The sequence below is a fragment of the Tribolium madens genome, unplaced genomic scaffold (genome assembly GCF_015345945.1).
Source record: "Tribolium madens isolate multiple individuals breed KSU strain unplaced genomic scaffold, Tmad_KSU_1.1 Scaffold_11;HRSCAF=98;Tcas5.2_LG3b, whole genome shotgun sequence".
Lineage (NCBI taxonomy): Eukaryota > Metazoa > Arthropoda > Insecta > Coleoptera > Tenebrionidae > Tribolium > Tribolium madens.
Genome location: NW_025400975.1, coordinates 2,939,750 through 2,964,574, shown reverse-complemented (window position 1 = coordinate 2,964,574; position 24,825 = coordinate 2,939,750). Strand labels below are relative to the sequence as shown.

Genomic DNA, 24,825 nt, shown 5'->3' with positions numbered 1-24,825 from the left:
ATGTCAACGGTGTCACAATGACGCGATGGTTCTAATTGCACAATGAAGTTGCAGAGTAGAAAGTCCTGAAGATTTTTTTTGAGAAAAGCAGTTTACTTTTTAAAGATTTTTAAAAAACTAAAAGATTAAACGAACAAAAGGCTTTTTCCCCAAACCTAGTGTGGAACACTAAGAAAAAATATAAAACGTTAAAATTTGCGCTTAAAAGACGTTTTTTCAAAATTTGATTAAAGTTTCAGACGGGTTTTCTTGTTTTGGTTATTATTTGTTTTGGCACTTGTGCGTAAAATACTTCAGTTTTTCGCGACTTCACCTGATAATGAACTTTGCAATGATTTATCGCTTTATAAAAAAGCTAACAGAACTACTGAAAAATTCGCTCATTAACGCAACTCTTGCGAAACGAAACGAGTTACGTAAATGCCAACAACAATTTACTCAAAACGCGTTTTAATTTAATTAAATAGTTTCTTGCGCAAAAACCATTCTTTTGTTTTTCGCAATTTTCCTACCCCCGGAAATAGTGCGTCGATGACCGGAACGAAATCCGCGATGACACTCACAGGACCACCAACCTTTCGGTTATATTTATCCTGTTTTGGGGACACAATGCGGGCGGAAAACGAGGTTAACGACTGCTCGAGTGGAAACGCATTTCCGGCGTGTATTCACCTCTCTTGCACTTTTTCCCAATCGCAAATGGAACAAAATCGTGACACGAAAATCTCACACGGAAAAAATGCTTATTGATGAGTAAGTAAGCAGAGAGCGTGTCCGTGCATCTCTTTCGATTTCCCGACAAATCATAAATGTGAAAGCCGTGAGGGATATGCGCTCCATATCCACCACGAGTGAAAGTGGTCGCGAAAATGACGCAATGGTGGAAAAAAATTAGACACCTTGAAATGATATCCCGGTAATTTGCTCGATTTGGTACAACAACAGCCGCTTTGTTTTTGCAAGAATTGTGTTTTTAAAACGTGGAAATTGGGTACGCAATGCTTTCATCAAGGTGAAGAGATAATAATTAACACACGCATTCTTGTGTTTTTGTGTTACATCATTGAAAAAATTCTAATAATACTTATGTAAGAACGCAATTCATTAATGCAAAAACGTACGGTTATACAAGTTTTATGCGCCGAACGTCGATCTAGATTATTAAGCTAATAAGCTAAGGACGTGGGCACCGTCTCCGGGAGATAATTCGATCAGCGGGTTCACATAACAAAACAAAATATGCGAGTACCGCGTAGTACCATGTTTGCTAAAGGTCAAACAAGAGTAACTTCATTAAAATTTAATTTTACATAATTTTTGGGTTGTTTGTTTTGCTTTTATGCTATTTTCTGAAGTAGCTTTAGCTGTCCTTCAAGGATCTGGAGATCACAGACTGCTTGTTTGCGATCATTCATTCCCCGAGTGCGTATTTAGACCAAAGAAAAGGAAAAGATCGACGATATTTTACCGTTAGTTTCATCTCCGATTGCGCTTTTATCAGTTTTCAATGTTCTACATCACGTTCTCTATACGTGAAGACGTCACTTCCTAGTTTCAGCAATAGGAGGAGAATTGATTTAAATCGAGCATCATAACAACAAACACATGTTCAGAATTTGGTGGTAACAGATGTTTAATAGGAAAAAAATGAATTCAAGTACACTAATTAACACGAGCCGTTAACTGCCTTATGTAATTGATAATGAATTCTCAAATTAACGGTATGAGCAGTTTGATTTGCCACAGTGGCTAGTAGACAGATGTCTGATTGGCGATTAGTGTCGAGTTTTGTTTTTTGAAAAATAAAATTAACATCACGCATCGGTGGAACCGATATTTTGTCATTTTGGGTGCGAGTTTAATTGCTTGTTCTACCTTTTGGCTGTGGCCTTGATATGTGGTAATTGGATGTTTTATAACAAGGTAGAGAAGAGATTTTTTATAGACGAACTGTTTATGGCTCGAGATGCGTAGCACCGAGGGAAATAATAAATGAAAGTCTGTAAAAATTATAAGTTGGAAGTATTATTTTATTTTTATCGTAAATGAGTTTGTCATTTTTTAACTTAATAAAATATTTATAGAATCCGCAAAGAAAATTTAAAATTGTTAATTGCCCTATTACCAGTAGGGCAATTTTGATTTTACATTTATTTTATCTCGAAATACTTTCGTTAGTACAGTTAAAGACACGAAATTGCGGACAGGACTGTCAATCTAGAGGGATCTCGACATTTATGTGTCATTCTGACTTTTAAATATGTCATGGTGACATAAAGAATGGTTTAGACCACAAATTTTAAATGGGTATTGACAGAAAAGTCCTGTGCGAAATTCCGTGTCTCTAACTGTACTTGTGGTGATAATAGTTTTAAATAATAATATTCTAGATATACAGGGTGAATATAAAGTATGGAACCAAGGTTTTTTTTTAAATTATTTGTCTTCAGAAAATAATAATTAATATAAATTAATGTAATAGAAAAAATGTGATCGTATTTTTGGAACGAATTTTGTTTTGTTTTTGAGCTATGCGATTTTTTTTGTCAAAATTGCAATTTATCTAAAAAAAATTGTACTCTTTAGATCATAAACTTTCATGAGTAAAATGGTTGGTTTTATAATGGATTACCTAAAAAAAATTGAAAATTTTGTACAACTCAAACACAAAAGAAAATTTCGAAAAATTTTATTATTGATAAAACATCACATTTTTATAGTTCATTATCATTCATCAATTAGTTTTTCCAAAAAATAAATAGTTTAAGCAAAAAACGTTTGGTTTCATACATGTCGGTATTTACCCACCTTTAATTCATTATTGCCCTTGGTCAATAATGAAAATGATTATGACTACTAGGAGAAAAAAACAACTTCACAATCTCTCGACAAACTATATGATACTTTTTACAATTAATAGTAAAAAAAAGACATTATTATTACCACACTTGCAAGTGGAGCAATTTGTTAGTGATTTATTTTTTCTCATTACGCGTGATTAAATTTGATGCGCCGACCGGAAAAAGGGTCCACTAGAGTCTCTTCCTGTTGTTGAAAGGTGTTACCGAACAGGATTTCGGTCATTATTACCACCTCTATTTTAATTTAAGTGTTATAAAACGTTCTATTTTTAATTAATTTATTAAATAAAGCGCATTCGAAATAATAATTATGAGCCCTCTCACTTTTCGTGAAGCAATTTTAATTCGTTTCGTTACACATGACGGTGTTGTTTCACTGCTTGTTCCGGAATTTAAATTGAACCAATTCTGTTGTATTTAATAGTAATAATTTTGGTTTTTTTGTTATGTGGCGCAATTTTCGAAACAGTATGGAACGAGATTGGATCTGCAAGGATAATTTACAAATTTCGGATATATGGTCGTCGAAATGCGTCTAATAAAGGAGGATTATAGTTGGTTATACCTATTATTAATAATTGCAGGTTGAAAAATGTATTTTAGTAAGTCGTTCTACTCGTAAGAAAATAATCACTAAGAGTTATTTTGATTGGATTTTTTTGTTAACAACTTACACAATCAAGTACAGGCTGGTTCTAGTGTTATTTTCCAAAATTTATATATCATTTATCGAATTTTTTCTAAACAGAATAAGTATAAGTGTTAATTTAATGTTTATACAGGGTACGCCAGTTCTCGCGCCCCAGAGAAAAATGCCATATAAGGTAAGATACCAGGAACATGGAAAATGTTAAAAAAAAAATATTTATAAAAATTTCGAAGTTATGAGAGTTTCAATTTTGCACTTTGACTCTATTTATTTCTGTTGGAAAACTAATTTTCCAAGTTTTTTTGCTACAGACTATTAGAAGAGAAAACAAGGAAACTGTATTTTAAATTGTAACTCTGTTCAATGCTATTTGTAGCTTTTATTGGCAAAATTTTTGTACCTTTACTAAATAATTGTAAAACAACATATACTAGATCATCAGTATCATTAAATAGACATAAAAAATGTCAAATGTTAAAAAACAAATCTCAAAATTTTTTGACAGATAGAATTTTTTAAACATTTTTTTCATGTTCCTGGTATTTTATCTTACCTGAAATTTTTCTCTGGGCCGCGAATTCTGGCGCATCCTGTATATGTGCTTGAAAAGTGCAAGCTATAAAGGCTTGGACCTGCTATAAAGGCTTGAACCTATTTTACTGAAATTTTTTTAAGGAAAAATTGCATAACAAACACGTGTCTTCAACTTCAACTTCTCGATTGTTCAATTATAACGCCTGGAAAGTGACGTTTCAGAAGCCGCCATCATCGATTATAAAATTAATCATTTTTCCGATGCTGAACCACATCACGACATTTTCCATTTTCCAAACCGGCAAACAGTCTGTTTCCGTTTTATCGCTGTTATCTGCGATAAAAAAAAAACGCTATTGACAGGTGACGATGAAGTTTCGCGAGTTATTTTAATAAGGAATCTATTATTACATCCTCGATAAGTGATTTCAGTTGTCGAACGAACGTCGAACGGACATGACTTCGTCGACGACGACGACGCTGTCTATGAATCGATTTCCGTTCTATGGTGTGTAATTTTTGTGATATTTTCCTCAAGAGAGCAACAAAGTAGACAAACTGGATTGTGTTCGTGGAATGTGTTTAGATGTGACCTTTTTTAGGATGTGGTACCCTTGTAGAGTCCTTCTTCAAAACGTCAGCCAAAAGGACAGAGGTATTAACCGTCTCAAAACGGTACTTTAACGTTCTGAGTCACCAGAACACTTTGAAATTTTAATCGGCAATTGTATTGTGTTTATGGTGTAGTACTAGTAGCCTTGACTTGGCTGAAAGTTCTTCTCGTTTTGAAATTGATGTTCAAGGTGGTGCGGAGGTTTGTGAATCACTGTGTAAAGATTGCGTCAAACCAAACACAATTCTAGCTTTTTTTTTACAAAATTTTGTATTGAAAATTTTTTTTTTTTTATTGGTGACAGTTTTTGTGGTAATATTCATCTAATTTCGCAACGTTCGCGCATTGTGCGTATCCACTCGAAACTTGATTGTTTCAAAGTCATTGAAGCATCTAGAAATCGCCTTTCTACAACTCTTCACTTGTCACAAGAAAACTCATGTAATTTTGCCCCCCGTTCCGACCTCGCTTAATATTCTATGGGGTAACCACCAACCTTGAGCTACGAATCGACGACACGATAATATTTTTTCCGCTATTTGATTAATTCAAGTGCATCGATTTCGTCACGCTCTAGAAAAAATCGTGGCTTTCCATCGGGAAAAATGTACGTAGGTGGACGACACGCAATCGGTAATTGATGTATTCGCTTGTTTCGACAAGGCATTATCGTCGCATCTAACCATCCACCACTTAACCTCGATTAATTACCGTGAAATTTAGGTCTTATTACGGTATTACTGTTCCGTTTGTGCCATGAATACAAACGATTTTTTGATATTTTTAGGGGAGGGAAAGGTTCCTTGGGTCGGAATATTGATAATTGATTAATCATAGATAGGCTGTGTAAGCAAAACAAGTTTTTATCTCGTAGAGTTTAGTAATGAATATTGATTTAACGTGAATAATTTTTTCCCGAATATAATCAATAAAAGGGGATTTTTCAAATCGTCTACTATCTCAAAAAAAATTTTAATTGTAGAAAAAATATTCGGAATATTCCAACCAAAAGAGAGATAGAGTTTTTTTTAAGTTTTAAGTCTCTTTTCAGGTCTGGTGATTTTTTTGGAAACAATTTAAATGCACAGTTTGCATATTATTTAAACGAGAAGTATTCTTGATCAGTAAAAATAATAAATGCACAGTAATGAATGTGTGTGCAAAACTAATTAATTTAATATTCACAGATTTACAAGCAAAATGTTTCCGAGCAAAATCGGAATATCGCAAAGTGTTCAAAAACAAAATTGTGGTATATCAGGAGCACAGCAGTGGAAGGAGTGGCGTACGCTGATTAGATTGATTACCATTTGTGCACAGTTTCCAGCCCTTGCTAAAAACATTCTTGCGCAGGCGCCTTCGCTAATACATACCCTCCAATAATAATAATAATTCAGTAATATAAAAATAAGTAACAATAATAAATAACATTCTTGGGCAGGGGCCATACATTGTTATGTAAAAAGACAGAAAATTCTTTAAATTTTATGTTGTTTATTATTTCTACTGTACAAATTGGATTTTTTTAGTGAACAAATTACAATAAAATACTGTACCTGCTTTACTGCTTATAATTTTTACTGTGCAAAATATTATACAGGGTGATTTTTAAATAGACCGACAAAATTTTATTCTTGGTAGTATCAAATCAAAACATGCTGGAAAAAATATTAAAAAAAATCATTGTTTAACCGTTCTCCAAATAAAATGTATTAAAGTTATTTTCGAGGTAAAGCGTACGCCACTGATGTGTTCGTAAATAGTATTAGGAAATCCAAGGTATTAATTTGATGAAAATGTACTTGATCAATGCAACTATTCATAAACGCCACAAATGGCACGGATAAAAGGGGTTTTGCCCCTAAAAGATATAAACATAAAAAGGGTACAGTTTGTCTCCATTTATTCGTGGGAAGCTGTGATAAAATTTTGTCGGTTTATTTAAGAATCACCCTGTATTATACTGTTCATTTATCATTTTATACTGATCAAAATTGAATTATTTTCTGATCGCTTTATTACTACCCATTTTTTTGATTTAATTATAGATGACTGAGCCAAAAAATCTCAGTTTTTGACGTGGTAAAGAAAACTTTTTTGTTGTGAATTCAGTTAGCGTTCCTGAAATATTTTTACGTTTCAATGTTATAAACGTGAAAAAGCACTTGGTACATAGATAATAATAAAATAACCGTTATTTTCAGTTCTTTTTTCTGATGCTCCTGTTAGACCCACGCACGTGCTCTGTATACTTTATAAATAATCCGTTACAGTAAACAGCAGAAATTTCCTTTTTCATTGTCTTTTATTCATTTTTATTATGGAGGACATCCGATAAGGCTTGCCAACCTTGCGAATTTAAATTTGGTATTAGCAATTTTTTCGTTATGACTCGACCTTGAATATATTCAAAATCCACCACCCCCAGCCCTTAACCTTACGTAACGTTGCCTAATCGTGCCACTGGGAATTAATCTTGACCCACATTTTGGGTCATCGAGTCCACGGTGTTACACACAACATTGATTTATGTGGCAACGTCGCGCATCCTGCGCCATTCACGCCGCCTCCAACGCCATCGTCGCCGCCACCAGTCGGCTCGCGACCGTCTCCTGCGACGCGCAGGAGCTCGCCGAAAGCAGACCGGACATCAGCTGTTCGCAGTCTTGAAAATGAGTTTGGTGAGCATGCGAGTCGATGTGTCATCCGTTCTCTGAGTTCTGAGTAAAACGTAAGTCGAACAGCTGTTGTAGTTGGCGTGGAGAGGGAAAATCCGGGGTTGATAAGGGCTCCGGAAACTGGATTTTGTCGATTTTTTTTTATTAAATCAAAATCGATTCTACATTGTCATGTCGGGATTAATATTCAATGGGTTCACAATTGGTGTTAATTTAAGTTCACCTTCTGTGACTTTTCTCTTGGAGATGGCAGTCGTATAATTGTTTACGGAGTGACGTTGCAGACGTTTATTTATAGATAGATTCTGGACTTGGGACGGTTATTTTCGTGAATTTTCTAAATTACAATAACGATCTTTCGTTGGCGTTGCTTGCATAACTTTCAAAAATAAAATAACTTTGAAGGAAAATTGGATGTTTGATGAAAACTTGACACGGATTTTGTGCACTTGGGTGGGTAGTTTGGAACTTTTCATTTTCAGCTTAGAGGCCAAGAATTTACATAAATATTTTGAACAAACTGAAAACTTTTAATATATTGTATTAATAGAAAAATTCAGAAGTTTTAAATAAATGAAATTGAATAAAAATAATAAGTTTTTGATTCATTTATTCCGTAAATTATTCTGTTTGATTAGTAGTAATTAGAAGTGACAATTTTAAAAAAGTAAAAAATAACAAGAAACAGAAATAACAAAGAAAGCTTATAAAGATTTGACTTACCTTTGAAAATTTGAAAAAAAAAGAGAATTGTAAATATGTAGCATTTATTTTGATGTCATCCTATCGAAGTTTTGCTATTTTTAAAAATGTGTGAAAGAGGTGTAAATATGAAACAAAAGATTTTTGAATACAGTGTAACCTCGATAATCCTAATCAGTTGACTTATCGACATAGTACTTTGTTTAATAGTGAATAACATAAAAGCGATAAAGAAGATAAACAGAAATTGAAAATGGTATTATCGGCTGCATATTACTATCAGGCATAAAAATACATACAATCGACGTCAAAATAACTGAAAAATATTTGTTCGCAGTGGAAAATTGATTTGATTAGTTTTTAATTATTTTTGTAATAAAATGATAAACTTATCGACAATTTTAATCTTTTGTTACACTAGAAAATAATCTAAGAATCTGACTATTACTTTGACATTTTCTGTTTTTTTGTTGAGATTGAATTATATGATATTATACCTATTTTATTGTGGAAAAAGCATTGGATACTTTTTCGTTATCTTTTTTGAGATTCTGTTATATTCTGCATTTATAAAAAACGATATTTTCAAATAATTATAGTAAATACAGTCTCCAAATAAAAAAGTCAAAAATTCTAATTCAATAAGTAACCTTAATTACTTTGTACAAAAAGTGCAGTAACTCAAAAATAATAAAGGAAATAGTTGCGTGTTTTTTGAACAAATTCTTGAATAAATTTTGAAAAACAGCTCGATATTGCGAAAATCCTTTTATTGGAACGGAAATTTACGTCACACTTAATTCGCCAATACCGGATTAGATAATAAGATAACGTGCTCTTGGTCTAAATCAAGCAAGACATTTGAACAGTTTCCGATCGTGTACTTTTTTATAGACTCAATTTTCTTTTAAACTCCTGTAGATATTATTGTCGTCGAAATAAAATATCGATCTCTTTGTCTAGCCACTACAAACAATGTCTCGGCAATAACATAAGTTTTTTTTTTCAAACCACATTTTTCCAACGATAAATTTCTAACTGGTTTATGTCTACCACAAAATATTGTCCGAATTCTTATTAAACCATTACGTGTACAGGATGTTTACCAAATACAATTAATTTCAAACAATGATTTCGGCGAACATTACGGTTTTTGTTCATCTAAATATATTTAATTCGTGATGAAATGGCGCGAAAGTGAATTATTTATAAACGCAAAATGAATCATTGCTTTGTTCGACGAACATTGTGGCGAAAGAGTGTGCAAATTGTATTCGTCTTTGGCGGTTATATTTATTATGTCACATTAAAATGTAAATTAAACGCGATTTTAATCTGAAATTAAGCTTAATTACCGCGACTGCGTGTGGTGTGGTGATTTAGAACTAGGGGAGGGCTTAGTCGCACGATTTAAAGATTGACAACGGGAAGGTGGGACCTATTAGGTACAATAAATAATTTGAAAAGTACAAAAGGAATATATTTTTTGCTTAAATATTATAAAATTTGACGTAATTTGAAGAGTAAAATATTTATTACGTTTCATTGTTTAAATTTTTGTAATTTGTCTGCATTTCGTTTCTCTAATAGATGTATTAGAGATGTCTTAATAATGTCTTAATGTCAAAAGGCGACTGAATCAAATTTTTACTTTTAAAATGACACGTGGCTGCGACACTCGTTTTTTTAAACTTGAGTTCGAGCTTCAAGACTGGTTTTATGAAACTTGTTTTTTAATATACTATTTTGAATGAAATTGAATGAAAATAGAATGCAAAAAGATTATGAAATTTTTGGAACCGTTCCATTTTTATGGCGATTGATAAATACTGAAAAACGTAATTTCAAATATTTTGCGTCAAATCTGCATGAAAAGTGTTTAAATGAGCGCAATGTCCAAGCTTTCATTTCCCTTAAACGAATGTAATTTCTACAGCTCAGAGAAAACTCGTTGCCACATCTCCCTTTCTTGGTCTACGTAATCGTTGTAAAATTACAAAATGCTTAGTATTTCCGCAAGTGTAACACGTTTTTTGTCGTAAGCGAAATTATTTAGCCGTGAATTGTGGAACTTTGGGAAAGGGTTTGCGTATGAAAAAACGGCACTTTCTCCCCACATCCTTTCACTATAGTGCTATCATGTCGGTTAGAAAATAAAGCGTTTAATGACCGAGTTACAAGCGCAAACCGACCATTAAAAGTTCAATAAAAATGTGGTGAACTTTGTTTGAACTTTTCAGACAATAAACAATTAGATCGGAGCATTTTTTCTAATCGAGTGAAAGTCGAAATTTTTCTAAAACACATTTACGTGTTCGTTGGTAGTTAATTGTGACAAAGACGAGGTTAACGCACTTGCTTGTTATCTTATCAAAAATATGGTTTTTTAATGGTCATTACCTGGAAACGGTGTTTTGGTCTTGGACCAAATTCAGAAACCACAAAAGATATTTTTATATCTTATCAACTTGTTGCTCCTATTTTTTTTCCTCGAGAGTTACAAACAGGATTTATGCCATTTCTTTATAAGGAAACGTGAAAAAATGCCAATAATTGATTTCGACGTGACGAAATTGAATGAAGTGTGAATAAAAAACGATTCTGTTAGTACGACGTGATTGATGTATCTCCGGAAATGACATTCATGTAGATTCGGTTTCTTCGAAAGACGCCCTTGCGAAAATTAAACCGGCCTTGAACTCATATTTCATTTTTGACATGATGTACAAAAGACGGATTATTGATCTTGTCTATAAACTCGCAAACATCTAGGAGATCGGTGATATACAAGGTGTCTCAACTAAGGTTGGTGTTCGCATTGATAAAGATATGTTATGTTAAGACGTCCTTCTAAACTATCAAATAAAACGTCAGAATTGTCTTTTGTTGTTATTTTAGCAAAATCTTTAAAAATTTATACCTTTGCTGTCATAGACGATATACATTTAAATCATAGTAGGCTTTGACTTTTGTTTATAAGTTAAAGAGAGTCATGATTTTGAAAACGAAGACGTGTTTTAGAGACTTCCTATACAAAAAAGGATGCTCCAGCGAGTTGAAAAAGTCCATTAGTGACCTTTAAATGGTAAAATAAAAAAAATTATATAGGACATTGATAAATAGTAAACTAATCCATCTCCTAAAATTATTTTCAACTATACAGCATGTCTCAAAAATAAGTTACAATACAAACTTGTGTTTTTTTTAATGAAACACCATGTGTTTCTTAGCGTTTTTAGATAGAGATTTTTATGACAATGTTTTTTAGCTAAACTTTTATTGGCCGATTTTGCTTAGTTTTAAAAATAAGATTGTTTTTTTGACGAAAACATGCACTTTTAAAAAGTCTATTACACAAAAACTAAGACATCTAGAAATATTTTTTTACTACCGCAAAGAAGAGGGTACAAGCTATACGATTGTAACATTTTTTTAGTGTGTTGCATTTGCAAAGATAAAAAAATAAAGGCGTTTGCTAAAAGTTCAATAACTGAATAAATTTAAATGGAACACCCTATTTATTGTTTTTGCATTTAAAAGATTATTAAATTGTTTTTCTAAAATTATTTAATTTTAGGTGTTTATAATCAATAACTAAAAAGATATTTAACGCTAAACATTAAAAAAAAAATTACTATTGTTTCAGTAGCCAAAAAGTGTACAGTTGCACAAGAGATGGAAGAAATATCACTTAATAATCACATTTGTGTTAAACTGAATCCATTATTCTTTATTTTCACAATAAAATAAGTTGAATTTTAGTCAGATATTGATAGGCATTGTTGCTACAATTAATATTGAATGTTAAATATCTTTTCATTTTGACATTCCCAACGAAAACTACTCATAAAAATTGGTGTTGAGTTACGATGGCTTATGTAGGGCCCAAAATACAAAAACAACGAGAAAAATTTTCTCTGAATAAACAATATTATTACCAAAACTTAGACCCTCAGCAATAATATATAATATTAAACAGTAATTTTTTGTTAACAATCAAAAATTGAATGCAAGTTTCCTCAAAACTGCAAATTTTGAGTTACTGTAGTTTTCGTTGGGAGAGTCATCAATTCTAGTTTATTTTTTTAGATAGAAAATCTATCAATCTATTAGATGCAAAAATAAAAAATTGGGTGTTCCATTTAAATTTTTAAGTTATTTAACTTTTAACAAACTTTTTGATTTATTAATCTTTAAAAATGCAAAACACTAAAAAATGCTACAGTTTTAAATTGCAGAAGTAAGAAAAATTGGTTCTAGCTGTCTTAGTTTTTGTGTAATAAATTTTTAACAAGTGCATGTTTTCGTCAAAAAAAAAAAACGTCTTCTTTCTAAAAGTAAGCGAAATCAACTAATAGCGTAAAAACATTGTTTTAAATGGCTACATCCAAAAATGCCAAGAAACATACGGTGTTTCATTTAAAAAAAACCCAAGTTTGTATTGCAACTTATTTTTGAGACAGACTGTATAGTTGAAAATTTTAGGTGATGCACTAGATTAGTATTTATCAATGTCCTATACATTTTTTTTTTCATTTTACCATTTAAAGGTTACTAAGGGACTTTTTCAACTCGCTGGGACACCCTGTATATCAAAAATACTTTTCTTTATGGATACAGCGTGTTTCAGTTAAGTCGACCCCAAACAGTTTCCATGCAAAAATGAGATTGAATGCCTTTTTGTAGTAAACGATTTACTGAGAGAGATTGTATGAATTATCTTGGCGCTGATTGACGTTTTTTTTTAGTATCTCTCATTAGTGAAGACGTTCACCATTATGAAATCCAAAAGTACATAGAATCTAAACATTGTTAATGAAATCGGTAAAGAAAGAAAGCAAACACATGACGCACGCACACTTGCGTCATCACGGTCAACAGCTGTCGAGGTGTATCGAGCAATAAGGATGTAACCTGTATTGTAACAGATTGCCTCAACAGCGCCATATTGTCCAATTTGAGATCGATCCGAAATAAAAGCAGGTTACGATGCATCGTTAACACCAAAAAGACACAAAACTACAATGTAGTGATGTTAACGACCTATGACATATTTTATGGTTTGAGGGAATCCCTCAGTCAACGAAAAACCGATACTCTATAATTTCGTGCAATTTTCGTGCCGTTATTGCGATTCGATCGTGATGAAATTAAATAATCTCGACTGTTGCAACGAGATGCAAGTTTTGCAAGTCCGGGGAGCATTTGGTGGCTTACTCAAGGCGCCGCTTGAGGGCCTATAATAACGATTTCAGACGGCATAGTGGTGAGAGTGGTCTCAAACGCTTTGATTTTGTTGAAATGACCTGTTCGAACTGTTTATTTTACGAGGAAAAGGTTTTTGCGTTAACTTGTGGCGACATGTGCTTCGATCGATCAAAAATAGTTTTACTGCCGGATTAATAAACATTTCAAGCTTCATACAATGTATGCTTCCGTTTCCGTCGAATGAATAGCACTGGGCCTCACCCTCTAAAGTGCAGTTAGGTTTTAATTTCAATCCGGTTGGAGCGGCCGGAACCTTGAACTTTCTCCGGGTGCCCGGAACACGAACTTTACCTCAACTACAGGAATGATGTATTGCTTGGCAAGTCGAGAAATTTAAACAAATGGTTAAATCCCGCATTGCGGCCACTCGGCCGAAAAGATAACGGCTGACTTATATTTCTGCAAGGGGAAGTGAATTTTTTCGATAATAAATATTTAAATAAACAAAATTTGATTTTGACCCAAAAAAAACGAGAATTGAAATCTTTAATGTGTTTCATTACGTAGTTACACTAATGGATTGAGTGACTGCAGAGGAAAAACCGGCATGCTTTTTCATTTTATGACCCAATTAAGCTCGTAAAAACACGAAAGAGAAGCTTTCATCCACATTTTCACTAAAAACAACAAGAGTGGAGTTCCAATTAAGGTGAATCACGAAAAATACTTGATTGGTTGGGTTTTATCTGCGATTTGTGTTCCTAATAATAGAAATTTGATCTGTTTCATTGAATTTAAAAAAAAAAAAAAGATTTTTTTGCCAGGTTTTCTCTCAAGTACCATTGTTTGTATTTTTGCAACATACTTATTTTTTCTGATATTCTCTCAGGCAGTCTGTAATGGGCGCAATTTTCATGAAACACGCGAGCTAAGCCGCAGGCAGGAGTAAATACAATAATGATACACCGAACTAAGTATCCATTATTTTGGTCATTTTTCCGCATTGTCTTTTGTATTATTCAACTCTCTCGTTCCTCAATATTCCCAACATTGTCAATTAAACGTTTCAACATGATTACTTCGACAATACGGTCACGGTGACCGGTCTTCCGCCATTATTACCGAATGACCTCCCCAAATCACATCGGGTGCGATAATTAACAGCACGCTCACCGACATAGAAATTAGTTCTGCTACGATAACATCTAGCTTTTGTAAGAGCCGTGACCTTTTTTTCCTATCGCTGGCTATACCTTTATGCAATAAATATGTGAAAAATCAGATAAAAATAAAATATGGTTAAGTCAATCGATCCGTTTCTTGTCCCCCATGTCCAGACGTCGCTTTTCAATATTGATCGTGGCAGATTTTAAAGTCTGAATGGGGGTTGATGAACGTCCGGAACGAAGGTTAACGAACACCCTGTATATTATCTCATCGTAGACGGAAGCGTCGCACATCGACCATGACAGTGAAGATGCTTCCGCAACATCTTTTTCTTAATTAAACGCTCCCGTGGATGTCGAAATTGTCCAAGGAATTAAAAATGTTGTCGACGGTTGATGAAAAATTCCACAATGATGGAGGTTTTTTCCATAAATATTGCGCTGAAGCCAAGAAAAATCGACGATTTTAGTAAATGGCTCGTTAAAATACTGTATTTATAAACCTAAAGGTAGTTTATTTTTCATTTAATTGATGAAGGGACTAAAATAGAGTTTGGTCATTTTTGTACTCTTCATTGTTTATCATGTTCCAGCATTTTAGTACACCCCCTGTACAACAATGCCACTTTTTTAATAAATGATTGGCTAGTTGATTGTGTGCAAATAAATATAAACTTTTTTTTAAATCGTGCTTTTAATTAATTTAGTCGTTGACCTGTTTCTTGTAATCAAACTCATCTTCAAGGCTATAATTTTATTTTATTGTTCGAGACTTATTTCGAATTTTGAATTTAATTAACAATACCTGTGACACTGCAATTTAATTGGCTACAATGAGTAATGTAGAGTGAAAATAAGATATGAAAATTAAGTTTAAGGGGCGTTAACTTGAACAAAGTGAGTACAATTAATTCCAATTCCAAAAAAAAAATCCACCGAAACACTTGCAATTTCGAGAAAAATTCACCAAAATTCCAGTAATCTTAAAATCCATCGTAATTTCATTGTTTTTAGATTAATTCTTATAATTACAGTAATTACAACTTAATTTTCGTAATTCTAAAATAATTCCTGTAATGCCAAACTAATTCCGATAGTTCTAAGAAATTCAAAATAATTCCAAAAAGGATTCCGGAATTCCAAAACGAATTCTAGTAATTCCACAAAAATTTCAGTAATTCTCAAATAATTTCCGGTAATTCTAACTTAATTTTTGTAATTCAAAAATAATTCAACGTAATTTTTAAAAAGAATTATCACGTTCAAAAAATTATTTATACTAAAAATTTGTACAACCAATTTCAGAGTTAACAGTCTTACATATCTCCTGTTTTTACATTATCTAATGTTGCCAACTTAATTTTAAAGTGATAAGCTACTTGAAGGTGTAGTATTTATTTTTATTTATATTTTAACCAATTCTGATAATTATTGTAATAATGATAATTGTGTTTTTTTTTTAATAAAATAGAATTTTATTTTATAAAAACAAATATAAATATATTTCATTCTCGAGCTATAGTAATATTGAAATCGGGGTTTAATATTTTTGTAATGCTCTTAAATCTGTACTTTTTTTGTTTTATTTGTGTATCTGAAAGCTGGAAAACAAATAAACCAGCACCCGAATTTTGAAATAATGTTCTATAAAATTTTACTAGTTATCTTCATTTATTGAAGCAGTGAGTTTACAACATACGCAGTCCGCAAACTGATAAGATAAGGGTGTATTTACACTCCGCGTATTATATTGACGGAAATCGCCTGTTTTCTGTTTATGTCATCGAAAGTTCAAGATTACGAACTTTCATTTAAAAGTCGAGTCAGTCATCGTTGTGATTCATAACGTAATAGGTGTGTATTGTGGTGTCATTTGTTTAAAAAAAATACAAACACAATGATCGAAACTGTTTCACGATCTATTTATTACACCGCAATAGGAGAAAAATATGACAGTTGCATCCACGATTAATTAATATTGTGTAAAGTCAAAAGCGCGAAATTGCGTGTTAATTAACGAAATTCGCTGTTCGGTAAGTTCTTCCGAGTTAACCTTGAATGTATACAATATACATTCGGTCACTTACCCCGAGTTTCTATTTACCCCGACGGTCCCTACATGTTTTGCAACAACACTGGTGAATTTCTCCATGGAAGGGAAAGAGATAAAAAAGGTGAAAGTTGTACTTAGATGACGAAAAATCGATTGATTAAAAGGAAAGTCAAGAGCGATTTTCATGTTACGTTGCGGTTTGTTTAGTAAATTAAACATAATAAATAAATGTTCATTTGTTGTCGACAACCTAAAATTCAATTGGAGTAGACGTTATCTTTTTTATGCCAAAAATAAAATATTTATTACACGATTACTCTTGTTTATGCCGCAATAAAAAGACAGCATAACAGTTTTAATATGAATTAATATAAGACATTTCGAATAAATGTCGTGACTCCGATTTATTTTTACACGTATTTATTATCGTGTTCCAGTTTCAATTAATTAAAGATTTAGAAAAGCAGGAATAAATAATATTTAATTTCCGTGAAAAAATATTCAACAAAGTTCTGTGGATCTAGTTACGGGTCTGTAGCTGTAGATCTAAATCTGTATCTGTAAATCTGTCTACAGACCTGTATCTGTAGATGTATCTACGGACCTGAACCGGAGATCTATCTATAAATCTACAACACACTTGTAACTGTAGATCTAACTAAATTTCTGTATATGCAGATCTATCTACAGACTTGTAACTATAGATCTATCGACAGACCTGTATCTGTAGACCAATCTATAGATGTATCTACGGACCTGTAACCGGAGATCTATCTGTAAATCTACCTACAGACCCGTAACTGTAGATTTATCTAAATTACTGTATATGTAGATCTATCTACAGACTTGTAACTGTAGACTTATCGACAGATCTGTATCTGTAAATATGTTTTCAAACCAGTATCTGTAGATCGATCTACAGATGTATCTACGGACCTGTAACCGAGATCTGTCTGTAAATCTATCTACAGACCTTTAGCTGTAGATTTATCTTCATACCGGGAACTGTAGATCTATCTACAGTGCTGTATCTGTATATCTATCTACAGACTTGTAACTGTAGAGCTATCTGTAAATCTTACAGATCTGTATCTGTATACAGCCGAATCTCATCAAAAGACGTGTGTGTTTGAGTCCTCGGAGCAATGACATATTTAATTGCCCTCTCGCTTGTAATATACTATTTCTGTATATTTATAAGATATCTAAAATATCAGAGGATTTTTTCAAGGGTATCGTTTCTTTTAATATTTTTGCTTTTGTCATTTTGTGTTTATTACATCCTTATACTGCTTCAGCCTTGAATATGCTTTTTTGCTTGCGAAAATTTCACGCATTAATAAATTACACGTAATAATTGTCTCACTATTTGATTTATTTTGTGTCTAATCGTAGGAAATTCTGTTCGTTGATTTTCCACATGCTTGCGTCTCATCCTGAAACTTTTCGTTTTATTTTTTGCCATTTTCCTTGACTGTTTGAACTAAAATTAACTAGCTTTGTAGTCACAATTCGGTGCCGCCAGAATAGATATTTCAGTCTCTAATCGACGTGGAAGCATGCGAAATTCCCCAATTCCGAGAAGTCACCTCCCTGTCTTTACCTGTTCCCATTGTCGTCGGGTCCACGTGGTGAAAAACGCAAAATCATCGACGAGTTTCTTCGCAATTGAACAATTCGTAGATTGTGGTGTTCGTCGCTCATTCTCTGTTGCGATAACGCTTTTCACGGGCATTGAACGGACAATCGGTCATCATCCATACACTCGCACAGTTGCTTTTGTCGGTATTTTATATTTTTTGAAAGTTTTAGTAGAGAAAATTTCTAATTTTGAGGGTTGGCTGGTTCTTCGTTTGTGAGCGTAAAACGAGCAAACAGTCTCCTTCAAACATGGAAACAGTGAAGTGGACTCTGTGTAAACAGTGTCTATGAATTCGTTTGTTTAATGAAATAATCGTACCTGGTTGTTTGTCGAAGACATCGACGACGATCCACCGGTTTGTTCACGGGCACGACTTACGTTACTCTCATTGTCACGACGTGTTTCTAAGCGAGAGAACACGGAAATTTTCTTGGTTTGGTGTATAATAATTGAAGGTTTTTTTCTTGTTGTTACAGGGGTTCTGGACATGACTGCCACGGAGAATACAATCCGTTTCAGTGTCCACACCCTGGACAAAGCCACCAAAGCTAAAGTCACCTTAGAAAATTACTACACAAATCTCATAGCTCAACATGTGGAGCGAAAACAAAGGTAAGGGGTCAAAGTGAATGAAATAGTTGTTAGGTAACTCAAAATAAGCCATATTTTTACATATTTCAAGGAATCAAAACGTATAATGTATACTTCAGTACTAAAGTAATTTTTTTACATAAGGTTATGTAATAATAAATAATATTAATTATGTTATATAAACTACTATTCTGCTATTTGACATTGATTACCTACATGAACTCATTCAATTTTGTTTTTTTCCTAATCTTTCTTTTTTTTTCTTTCTTTATTTTTTCAATTTTTCCATTCTTATCTTTTTTTTAAAGCAATTTCATCAGTAGTTTTTATTGTCAATGATGTTTTTAAGAAGCATTTCTATTTTTGTTTTTTTTTCTTTGTCAAAGTACTAAGAATTTTTGTTGTTTTTAAAGATCTACAAATGCTTTTTTTATTTTAGAGTTCATTCTTATTCAAGTTTTGGTGTTTTCCTTCTTTTATTTTTTTACGTACATTTTTTTTACTTTTTCCACTTTAATTTTTTTTTTGACAACAATTTCAACAGCTTTTGTTCTTTATTTTCTTTTCTTGTAGCTCTTCTTCCAGCCGAATTCAGTCTTCATGCTTTAGAATTTTTCCTTTTTTAGTTTTGTTTTTTTTTCTTTTAATAAGCTTTCTTTCTAATTTTTAGTCTAATCTTTTCTTTCTCTTTTTTTTCTACGTCTTTAACTTTTTCTTTTTTATTTTCTTAAGCATTTTGATCAGCTTTGTTTTTCAGATTTGATTTTCTTTTTTAATGATCTTTTTAATTTTTTAGTCAAATCTTTTTTTACGTCTTTTCTATTTTCATTATTTTCTACTTTGTTATTTTTAACTGTTTTTTAAAGCAGTTTCATCAGTAGCTTTTATTGTCAATTCTTTCTGGTGTTTTTAAGATGCATGTTTATATTTGTGTTTTTTTTCTTAGACAAATCAAGATCTAAAAATTTTGGGTTTTTAGAGATTTACAAATACTTTTTTTGTTGTAGAGTTTTTTTCTTATTTCATTTTTGGTCTTTTTTTCACTTTTTGTAGTTTATTTTCACCTACATTGTTTCAACTTTTTACACTTAATTTTTTTTTTAAGAACAATTTCAACAGCTTTGTTCTTTTTCTTTTAACCTTTGTAATTTTTTAGTCGAATCTTTATTTTACGTCTTTTTCTACCTCGATTTTTTAACTTTCTTTGTTTTTATCTTTTTTCTTCAAGCAATTTTGATCATTAGCCTTTATTGTGGATTCAGAAACCTTAATACATATTTATGAATTTTGATCTTTCTTCCTGATGTTTTGAAGAAGCATTTTTCTTTTTTTTTTCTTTTCTTAGTCAAAGTACTAAAATTTTTTGTTGTTTTTAGAAATTTACAAATGCTTTTTTTTGGTTTTAGAGTTCATTCTTTTTCTTATTCAATTTTTGGTGTTTTCTTTCTTATATTTTTTTTCACTTATATTTTTTCAACGTTTTTCCCTTTAATTTTTTGTTTGTTAACAATTTCAATAGCTTTGTTCTTTTTCTTTTCTTGTAGCTCTTCTTCCATGGAATCCAGTTCCCATGGTTTAGAATTTTTTTCTTAGTTTTGATTTTCTCTTTTAAGAACCTTTATTTCTAATTTTTTAGTCAAATCTTTTCTTTTACGTTTTTTTCCACCTAGATTTTTTCAACTTTCTTCGTTTTTTTTTTTTTTTCTTAAATCAAATTGATCATTAGCCTTTATTGTCGATTCAGAAACCTTAATGTTTAGGAATTTTGAACTTTCTTCCTGATGTTTTTGAAGAAGCATTTTTTTTTGTTTTTTTTTTGTTCAAAGTACTAAAAACTTTTGTTGTTTTTAGAGATTCACAAATACTTTAATTTTATTCTTGTTTTAAAGTTTATTTTTTATCTTATTTAATTTTGGTGTTCTTTTTTTTAACAACTTTTTTTCTCTTTTTTTAGTCATCTTTATTTATTTCTTCTTGCGGTGAAGTGTATACGCGGTTTACGAACAATTTTTTTAATTTTTTTTATGTTAGCATCGCCAGACTGTAAGACTGTACATATTTTAAAAAAATTACAATAGTTTTTAATTTTTTAAAGAATTTAGATCGTTTTTTTTCTTATGTTCAAAGAAATTTGCGGTAATCATTTTTATCTTTTTTTTTTAAACAATTTCATTAGTAGCTTTTATCGTTGATTCAGAAACTTTGACATTTGAATTTTGAGCTTTCATTCTTTCATTCCGATGTTGTTCTTTTTTTTGGTCAAAGAACTAAAAACTTTTATGTTGTTTTCTAAAAGCAAAATCTCTAAGATTTACAAATACTTTTATTGTTTTTTGTTTTCATTCTTTTTCTTATTCAATTTTGGTGTTTTCTTTTAACAACCTCACTCACATTCTCTTCATTTCTTCTCTTTTTTTTACAAAAATCGCAATTAACAGTTGAAATTATGTTTTTTACTTATTTTGAAAGAAATTAATAATAGCAGCACTTTTCTTGAATTTTTTCAGGTTAGCGAAACTGGAAGAATCTTTGAAAGACGACAGCCTCTCCGAAGAGCAGAAGCATGAGAAGCGCCTCCAGCACGCCCAGAAAGAGACCGAATTCCTTCGACTGAAGCGATCGCGTCTCGGTGTCGAAGACTTCGAACCTTTGAAAGTAATAGGTCGGGGGGCTTTCGGCGAGGTCCGCCTAGTCCAGAAAAAGGACACTGGTCATGTGTACGCCATGAAAATCCTTCGAAAAGCCGACATGCTTGAAAAGGAGCAAGTGGCACATGTGCGAGCCGAACGCGATATCCTCGTCGAAGCCGACCACCAATGGGTGGTTAAAATGTATTATAGTTTTCAAGATCCCATCAATTTGTATCTGATAATGGAGTTTTTACCGGGTGGGGATATGATGACGCTGTTAATGAAGAAAGACACGTTATCGGAGGAATTTACGCAGTTTTATATCGCCGAAACGGCACTAGCTATAGATTCGATACATAAGCTCGGATTTATCCATAGGGATATCAAACCGGATAATTTGCTATTGGATGCGAAAGGGCATTTGAAATTGTCCGATTTCGGGCTGTGTACGGGACTGAAGAAGTCGCACAGGACGGATTTTTATAGGGATTTGAGTCAAGCCAAGCCGTCGGATTTTAGTAAGTATTCAAGTAGTCAATGTCAATCGATACTTTTGAAAACATTGTGCTACAAAAGACAGTTGAGGAAACTAAGAAAGTGTCAGATTAGTCCAGTCAAATTAGTCATAAGTGGCCAAATAACGAAAATTTTGACAGAGCTAAATTTTGGTGAGGACCTGAGGTACACCATTAGAAATAAAGTGTCAAAAGTCCTCATCGATCCCATGTGTGCTAAAAAAGTTATTCTGTGTCAAAGGTCAAAATTAGAATTTCTTTTGATTTTTTTCGAAAACGGTAAGTTTTATCAATAAAGTAGTCCAGACAAAAATTATAAATCTTAAAATTATCTACGAAAATGGTCCTTATACTTTTTTTTCTAAGAATCACCATTCCTAAGATAACGCGATTCTAAAACTTGAAGGAGTAACGTTCTACATGCACATACAGAGTGCGCCAAAACTCGCACCCCAACCAGAAACATAGAAAAAATTTAAAAAAAATCTATCTATAAAAATTTCAATGTTATGAAATTTTCAAGTATAAGGATGCACCAGAAAAGTTAAAAAAATTCTATCTATAAAGAATTCTAAGTTATGAGAGTTTAAATTTTGCACTTTCACTCTATTTATTTCTGTTGGAAAAGTAATTTTCCAAGTTTTTTTGCTATAGGCTATTAAAAGTGGAAACAAGGAAGCTATATCCTAAATTGTAAACTCTGTTCAATGTTATGTATTTGTGGCTTTTATGACAAAATTTTTGTACCTTTACTAAATAATTATAAAAAAACATATACAAGGTCATCAGTATTATTAAATAGACATAAAAAAATGTCAAATGTCAAACAATAAATGTCAAAATTTTTCGACAGATAGAATTTTTGAAATATTTTTTCAGTGCTCTGGGGACTACCCAATTACGCCCTTTCAAGGAAGTGCGCGATTTTTTGAACTTCCTGTATGTATTACCAAATAAATTCTTTTTAATTCTAATGGAATCGAGATATTTATAAGTTTAATGAAGTTGAAGAAAAATTTCAAGTAAGATAAGATACCAGGAACATGGAAAAAAAATGTTTAAAAAATTCTATCTATAAAATTAACTAAAAACTAATTCTATCTGTCAAAAAATTTTGACATTTATTTTTTTGACATTTAACATTTTTTATGTCTATTTAATGATACTGATGATTTGACAAAACTTTTGGCAATAAAAGCCACAAATAACATTAAACAGCTTCCTTGTTTCCGCTTCTAATAGCCTGTAGCAAAAAAACTTGGAAAATTATTTCTCCTATAGAAATAAATAGAGTTAAAGTGCAAAATTTAAACTCTCATTACTTTGAAATTTTCTTAGATAGATTTTTTTTTTAATTTTTTCCACGTTTGTGGTACTTTACCCTACATGGCATTTGTCTTTGGAGCGGAGTTCTGGTGCACTCTGGATGTGCATATCATGTAGAACGTGACTCCTTCAACTTTTAGAATCGCGATATCTCAGGAATGGTGATTCGTAGAGAAAAAGTATAAGGGCCATTTTTGTAGATAATTTTAAGATCTATAATTTTTGTCTGGGCTACTTTTTTAATAAAACTTACCGTTTTCGAAAAAAATCTAAAAAAACATCATTTTTTGACCTTTGACCCCGAATAACTTTTTTAGCACACATGGGATCGATGGAGACTTTTACACTTTATTCCTAATGATGTACCCAAGATCTCCACCAAAATTTAGCTCTGTCGCAATTTTAGTTATTTGAAATGTCTATTTTGACCGGACTAGATGTACTGGATTATAAAATTTCTAGACTTGCAAAAAAACATTTAAAAATTTCTTAAAGAAATGTTTAAATTTAAAAAATGTCATTTAAAACATCGTGTTGCAAAAGATAGTGGGGAAGACTAAGGAAGTGTCTAGAAATACGGTTTAAACAATATCTAGATTTGCAAAAAAACATTTAAAAATTCCTTAAAGAAATGCTTAAATGTAAAAAATGTCAATCGAGACTTTTTTAAAACATCGTGTTGCAAAAGACAGTGGGGGAGACCAAGAAAATAAAAAAATTATAGACTTGCAAAAAACATTTGAATTTTTTTTAAGAAATGCTTGAATTTAAGAAAATGTTAATCGTAACTTTTTTAAAACATCGTATTGCAATTTAAGAAAAAGTTTCTAGTTTAGAGTGTTTTTTCAGTAATTACGTCTAGTCCGATGGATAGTAAGCGTCGCGCTGAAAGTTGGAAGAAAAACCGAAGAGCGTTGGCATACAGCACTGTTGGTACTCCTGACTATATAGCCCCCGAAGTGTTCCTCCAAACCGGCTACGGACCGGCATGTGACTGGTGGTCATTAGGCGTCATCATGTACGAAATGTTGATTGGTTATCCACCATTCTGTTCCGAAAATCCTCAAGACACTTATCGCAAAGTGATGAACTGGAGAGAGACTCTTGTTTTTCCCGCCGAAGTTCCGATCTCTGAAGAGGCCAAAGATACTATTATTAAGTGAGTTGAGTGTTTTTTTTTTTTTTTAATCAAGTTTAATCTATTTGTTTTAAGGTTTTGCTGTGAAGCTGAACGAAGGTTGGGCTCACAGAAGGGTATAGAAGATTTGAAAATTATTCCCTTCTTTCGGGGAGTTGATTGGGAGCACATAAGGGAAAGGCCGGCCGCGATACCTGTAGAAGTTAAGTCCATAGATGATACGTCGAATTTCGACGATTTCCCAGACGTCAAGCTTGAAATTCGTAAGTGGTGCCAAAATAGTATATTATTTAAAGAGTGAGAAAAATAGCTACTCGCCTTCGGCTCGTATCGTAATGGCCATTTCTCAGGAGTTTAATACTTTTTCTAGTCTCTTAAATAATGACTGATATTTTATTTGTATCCAGGGTGACTCAGGGGTGCGTGCAAGTTTTATCCAAGCTATCGACTTAATTTTTTTTAACGATAGGTTCCATAATGAAGCACATTTAAAAAATATTTTTATTTAATACAGGATGT

The 24,825-nt window shown here is 32.2% G+C and overlaps 1 protein-coding gene across 6 annotated transcripts in view; it reads left to right on the top strand.

The window, feature by feature from the left end:
- The window catches only part of LOC123006615 (serine/threonine-protein kinase tricornered), a 48,579-nt gene that overhangs the window by 21,165 nt on the left and 2,589 nt on the right, over positions 1-24,825 (top strand). For 2 of the 6 annotated variants that reach the window (XM_044401256.1, XM_044401231.1), the window contains 4 exons: positions 18,583-18,718; positions 21,205-21,845; positions 24,018-24,327; positions 24,382-24,569. In XM_044401256.1, the coding sequence (XP_044257191.1) occupies positions 18,594-18,718; positions 21,205-21,845; positions 24,018-24,327; positions 24,382-24,569 (1,264 nt within the window). In that variant the 5' untranslated portion in view covers positions 18,583-18,593. Of the gene's footprint in view, positions 1-4,503; positions 4,700-7,247; positions 7,389-16,294; positions 16,445-16,515; positions 16,586-18,582; positions 18,719-21,204; positions 21,846-24,017; positions 24,328-24,381; positions 24,570-24,825 lie in introns of those variants that run through there. The other 4 variants (XM_044401240.1, XM_044401266.1, XM_044401276.1 and 1 more) reach the window with 4 other exon arrangements.